The 6,000-nt window shown below is 57.2% G+C and overlaps 1 protein-coding gene across 1 annotated transcript in view; it reads left to right on the top strand.

The window, feature by feature from the left end:
• Positions 1 to 331: 331 nt before the first annotated feature.
• RAB6B (RAB6B, member RAS oncogene family) overlaps positions 332 to 6,000 on the top strand; it is a 71,782-nt gene continuing 66,113 nt past the window's right edge. Inside the window, exon 1 of the mRNA XM_003822506.5 lies at positions 332 to 815. Coding sequence (XP_003822554.1) covers positions 746 to 815 — 70 coding nt within the window. The 5' untranslated portion in view covers positions 332 to 745. The remainder of the gene's footprint in view (positions 816 to 6,000) is intronic.

Raw genomic sequence — 6,000 nt, 5'->3', positions numbered from 1 at the left:
GGCTCTCCCCCACCTTCGTTCCTTTCCGCCCTCTCGGACGACTGTGCTGTGCATCGGTGTCTCGCGAGGTGGAGGAAGGGACTGGCATCTAGGTTTAAAAGACCAGAAACAAATGTCCCCTGACAATTTCTGTCATTTTCTGGATTCAAAAGAGGGGTAGAGTGGGGAAGACAGACGCAGCGGGGCAGCGAGAGACGGTCCCCCCCGGGGGGCTCTCAGGGGTACGGCGAGGAGGTTCTCTCCTGCCCGGGTGCGGGCTCGGGTGGGCGGGCGCACGCCCCCCAGCCCCGCAGCGCCGCGGGCCCCGCATGACATCAGAGGCTGGGGAGCGCACAGAGCGCAGGCGCCGGCGGAGGAGGCAGGCGGGAGGGGGCCGACTGGCGCGGCTCTGGAGAGCGCTCCTCCGCCCCGCGCGCCGTCCCTGCGCCCCGCTCCGCCCGCGCCTCTCTCCCAGCGCCGCGCCTCGGGCGTAAAGAGCGCGCCGCTCGCACCGCAGCCAGTGCCGACCGCAGCAGCCCAGCCCCAGCCTTCCTCCGCCTCCTCCTCTCTCTCCTCCTCCTCCGCCGCCGGACACGCAGCCGCAGGCCGGGGCCGGGACGCAGCTGGGGAGTCAGGGACGCGCGCAGCCAGCCCTTCCCCCTCCGGCTCCCGCACCGCCGGCCGCCTCCCCTCGCCCTCCTCCTCTCCCCTCCCTGCTCCTTCGCTTTTTCCTCCTCCTCCTCTCCCGGCCCCGGCTGCCAGCACCATGTCCGCAGGGGGAGATTTTGGGAATCCACTGAGAAAATTCAAGTTGGTGTTCTTGGGGGAGCAGAGCGGTAAGTACCCGGCTTAATCTCTTGGCTTGTCGCCGAGTCGACCCCCGCCGCCCAATCGCCCACCCCATTGGGACCCCCGGCCAAGGCTCGGAAAGGCCACTCCATGCCAGGGTAGAGGAGAGGGACAGGGATGGGGAGGTCGGGGCGGGGTCGGGCTGGGGAGGGGCCAAGGGTGAGGACGGAGGAGGCGCTGGAGCCTGGGGTGGAGGTGAGGGTGGGCCCTGGGTGGGGGGCCCGGGGTGTGTGTGCAGGTGCGGCGCTGCAGGGGGCCCGGAGGGCGGCGGCTGGCTCCGCGGCGCTGGCTAGGGCGTGAAGGAACCGGGCTCGCTGGCTAGCTCACACTGCGGCACCGGCTGCGGGCGACCGCGCAGGTGGCTGGGTGCTGGCGGGGGTGGGGAGAGCGACGGGCGCCCCCCTTGGAGAACGAAGCGAAGCTGGGGTCTGGCCGGGCCCCACTCCGCTGCACTGGAGGGGTGTTCCCTGCGGACCCTGCTGGGAACCATGCGAAAGGGCACGTCCAGGGCTTGGGACAAACAGCCACCGGGGGAGAAAAGACCGACACCTGTCTCTGCTCGAAAGAGCGAGTGCAGGCCATGAGGGAACGGGGCGCCTACCTCCCCTGGCTCACGTCCGACTGGGCACAGAAGGTTCTAGACCCGCTGCCCTTCGCCGGCGCTTGTTAGTCTCCTTGCTGCCCAGGGATCTGGGCAATTGCAGTGAGGGCTACCCCAACTCGAGGCGATTTGGGGAATGATACAGGGGCACCTCACACCGAGAGGCTGTGAAGTCTCGCTCTGGGCAGAGAAAGGCCCAGGCGACACGCCCTGCCTAGCTTCCCAGCACTCCTCCTGAGAGCATCGGTGGATTCTTCCCACCCCCACCTCCCAGCTCACCGCCCTTCTTGGGGGAGGGGAGGTCACCCTGGCAGTCGGCCAGAGCTGGGGGAGGGGGAGACTGCTTCTCCGCTGCCCGGCTCCCTCCCCAGGAAAACATCTCTGAAAACCAGGTTAGTCCCTAGAGGCGGGAAGCCTAGATTGAAGGGCAGGGACCCCTCTGCCACCTGTAGGAAGGAGTGGCTTTCAGAGCATCCCTCCAGAGGCCTCTCGCATGGGGCTGCAGGGAGACAAACTGAGCTCTGGTCAGCTCTGCTCTGGGAGAAGGCTGTCCTTGCGGGACAGGACCCCAGCTCTGCCTCTGCAGACCAGTCCTGTTCACCTGTTGGTGCCTCTCTGACAAGGGGGGCCAAAAGAAAGGCAGCTGTGGGAGGACTGGGTGGGCCCAGGAACAGTGCTACTGTGCTGTGTGTACATGAGGGTTATGGAGGTCACGTGGCTGGCTCCTGTCTGCTGATACTCATTGCCTAAGATGGATGGTTCAGAGAAGGACGTTAGAAGGTAGTGTCCAGGCCCAGTATGGAGATGGGTTTGGGGGACAGGCTGGGCATTTCAGAAGAAGATCCACTCAGCCAGCCAGCGTTTGCCCTGGATTCTGATTGCCTGTTTTTAATAGATCCCTTTCATAGAGCTGACCATACCCTGTGTCTGGAAGGGATTTTGGTGGTATTCACATCCCAGTGCTAGTCTCACCCGGCCTGGAGCCCTGGGAGATAACCTGTAGGGATCAGGCAGCCTGGGGGTTGAATTCTTAGCTGTGTTGTCTTTAGTAAAATTTGAGGCCTCTCTGTGACTCACTTTCTGTCTCTGAAAAATGGTTGCTTGAAGACAATTCTCTTACTTCTTCATGTTTCTTTAGTGTCTCTCAAAGTGCCTGGACCCTGGTAGGTTCTCAGCAAACATTTGTTCTAAGTCTGCACAAGCTTCAGAAAGGACTAGGAGTTTGGTGAAGAAAGTGTCTCTGGTGAGTTTGAGGGAACATCTGGGCTCCTTCAGAATCCCTGATGAACGGAGGCCCCTGCTGGGCTCCACAGACCCCCTTTGCTCCCAAAATCACAGAAATGAGAGCTGAAGCCTAAGAAATGAACCCACCACCTCTCCCATATGTTCAAATGGGAAGTCTGAGCCCCAGGGAACAGGGAGGCCTTGCCTGGAGTCCCAGAGTCCCATTGTGAGTTGCTAATGCTTCTGGGCTGGAGCCCCACCTCTCATTTCCAGTCCAATATTTTTCACTAGCGTGTCATTGTGAAGTAAGATGACCTTGAATTGGGGAAGCCAACAACTGGGGAGCCTCCCCAAGAGGGAGTAAGGGTTGCTTCTGTCCAGCCAGGCTTATGGTTGGGGCTTGTGACTGGTAGGAATGCTGAGTAGTTGGTAAGGAGCAGGGTTGTGAGCCCTTGGAACATGGTCATTAGAGAGTCACTGCTATCAGTGAGATGGGCTGCTGGCCACCCTGGTGCCTTCTGTCAGGGAGTCCCAAGGCCCTGAAAAGCCTGTTTCCAATTTGTTGCATTGTTAGTGGGTTCTTTTAGGTTTTACACAGCTTTTGAGTTAGGTAGGGGACATGTATGTGCATCTCTAAGCCTTATGGGATGGGGAGTCACCTCCACAGCCGCTTCTTCTACCTTGCCTGCACAGTTTTGCATCTGTTGGTCATTTGTGCCAGCATTCTCTGCAGCCTGTGCAGTGGAGAGAGCCTCCTGAGGGCTGGCCCTCACGCTGGCCCTGGCTCGCTCTTTTTATATGACCTCGGAGGTCCCTTATCTTCTGTGCATGGGGGACTTGGGCCAGCTGAGCTCAGCGGAGTCTTTCAGAGCAGCATGGGCTTGCCGATATGAGCCGAGTGCCCTGGAGATGGGCCAGGGGAAGGAGCTGGAGGGATGTGGCTTTATCTTATTTCCTGTGCCTAGCATAATGGTGGCATTTCTCTAGCCTGGTGGGCAAGGGCAATGGATTCCCAAGAAGAGTGGCGTGCATGGACCAGGGTGTGGAGCACACCCTGGGCCAGATAATCGCAGGTGGACATCAGGTCTTTGAAGATACCAGGGAACTGGTTTGAATGGGAGGCCCTTGAGAAGCCACTCTGGAGGAAATACCTGAAGCCAGTGAAAGAGCCCCCTTCCTGGCAGCTGTCCCCCTGGCCTGTGGAATATAGGCTGGCTGACAGTGTCAGCTTGGCACAGGCTGGGATTGTGGGGAGGGTGCTGTGGACCCAGGATGAGAGATTTCCTTGTGGCAGGGAGGCTGTGGAGTCCCACTGGTGCCAGATGACTCTCTGGGCCTACTGGGTATGCCCCTGTGCTGATGGCAGTGGTAGGAGACATGGGAGGGCGACATATGTCAGTCCCGACTGGGGCATTTGATGGCGTCCGAGAAGACAAGCAGGAGCAGGTGTTTGAGGAGGGGAGAGTGGGCCTGTGGGACCCACGTCTTCCTCCTAAGCTCTAATGGCATTCTGTCGGCTTTTAGGCCTCACTTGGCACATCTCAATGTGTGTGGTGGGAAGGGTCAGGGATGCGTCTGCTGTGCACTGTCTTCTTCTGACCTCCCCTTCCCCAAGACTCTTCCAGCAAAAGCAGGAAGACTGGATGGAGACGCAAAAGCTCTGTCTGCTTTCCTAGCTGAGGACGGCAGGCCAGTTTCTCGCTCTGACCAGCCACCTGCCTGCCCTGCCCCTGGTATTGTGCTGCTGGAGGTGCTGTCCATTTTGAGCATAATGTGAATAGCATTCCTTGGAGCTGTGCAATGAAGCGACTATGCAGGCAGCTGCCTTTTTGTTGCTCAGTTGTTTAGTCATTTGTTCATGTATCCTTCCGTCCCGCTCCTTCTCTCTCCTGTCCTCCCTTCATTATCTGTTTATTTATTTATTCTTTGAGCGTATTCCTGCCCTCCTGGAACTTATAGTCCACTGGGAGCACAGCCATTTGTGGATATAATTACAGTAAAGGTCTATGAGAGCCATGATGAGAGAAGAACAGCTGCTACTGGGGCCTAGAGCAGGGGCGCCTGACCCGCCTCTGGGGGCTGGTGTCAGAGGCAGCTTCGGTAGGCTAGCAAGGGATGCTTCTATAGGCAGTAGGCTACTGCTACTTCATCTTTGGGCTGTGTGTAGAAAGTAGGTCTTGGAACAAGCCCACCCTACCCAGAGGGCCTTGCCTGTTCTTCTACTCTGCCCTGTAGAAAGTGTATGAGGTGGAGGTTCAGAGGACAAGGGTGACTCTCAGGTATCTGGCTTGGTGGTACTGAGTTGGGGCTGTCCCTGTACTTTCAGCCCATTCCTCTGTGGTTAAGGGTTAATGATCATTCAGTGGCCCCCACTGCCTGGAAGGCTCACTCCTCTGCCCGCAGCCTGACCCATCCTGACCCCTGCCCTCCCACTAGCCACACCATGGAACACCTGCCCTCCTGCAGGGAGCCCTTCATCAGCCTGGTAGATGTGCCAGCAGCCCCTCCTAGCAAGTTTCCTCCTCCCACCAATTTCCAGACTTACCTGCTCTTAGGTGCTCACTTCCACTCCTGCTCCCCTGGGCTACCAGCCCACCTGGCCACACACCATGGCATAGCTTTGGTTTTCTCTGAACATTTCTTAAATATAATCATATGCTTCCCCATGACCCGTCTTCTGTTGTCTCTGTTAGCTAAGGATTTTAAAATGTTAACTTTTTCAGGTACAAAAACCGTAATTGAATTTTAAGCATCTTCTGAGGACTATGTCTTAGTCATCATTTCACCCCTCCCCACCTGCAGGTGGTTTGTGCTTATTAAGTATCTTGATTTGAAAATGATGAGATTATCCTTGCTGTGTGAGATTTGCTGATGGCCCATCAGTAGATTAAAAGTGAAGGAAGTTGAGGTGGCTTTGAAATAGGATTCCTATTTCAAATTCCTGACACCTGCTGCTTTTTTAAGCCAGATTTTTTACCAGTAATATCTTAAGAATCTTGGCTTACTGCAACCTCCGCCTCCCGGGTTCAAGCGATTCTTGTGCCTCAGCCTCCCAAGTAGCTGGGACTACAGGCCCACACCAACACGCCCGGCTAATTTTTGTATTTTTAGTAGAGATGGGGTTTCACCATGTTGGCCAGGCTGGTCTCAAACTTCTGACCTCAAGTGATCTGCCCGCCTCAGCCTCCCAGAGTGCTGGGATTATGGGTATGAGCCATGGTGCCCAGCTGGATCATTTAACCTTGGTCATGCCCAACTCACAATTCATCTCAAAAAACCTGAAGTTCTTGGGGGGCACTTCCTCATTCCTAGTCTCTGAAGAAATACATGAGAACAACCAGGCCACC

Source organism: Pan paniscus, chromosome 2 (genome assembly GCF_029289425.2).
Source record: "Pan paniscus chromosome 2, NHGRI_mPanPan1-v2.0_pri, whole genome shotgun sequence".
Lineage (NCBI taxonomy): Eukaryota > Metazoa > Chordata > Mammalia > Primates > Hominidae > Pan > Pan paniscus.
The sequence above is the reverse complement of the archived record's forward strand: the minus strand, read 5'-3'. Positions and strand labels throughout refer to the sequence as shown.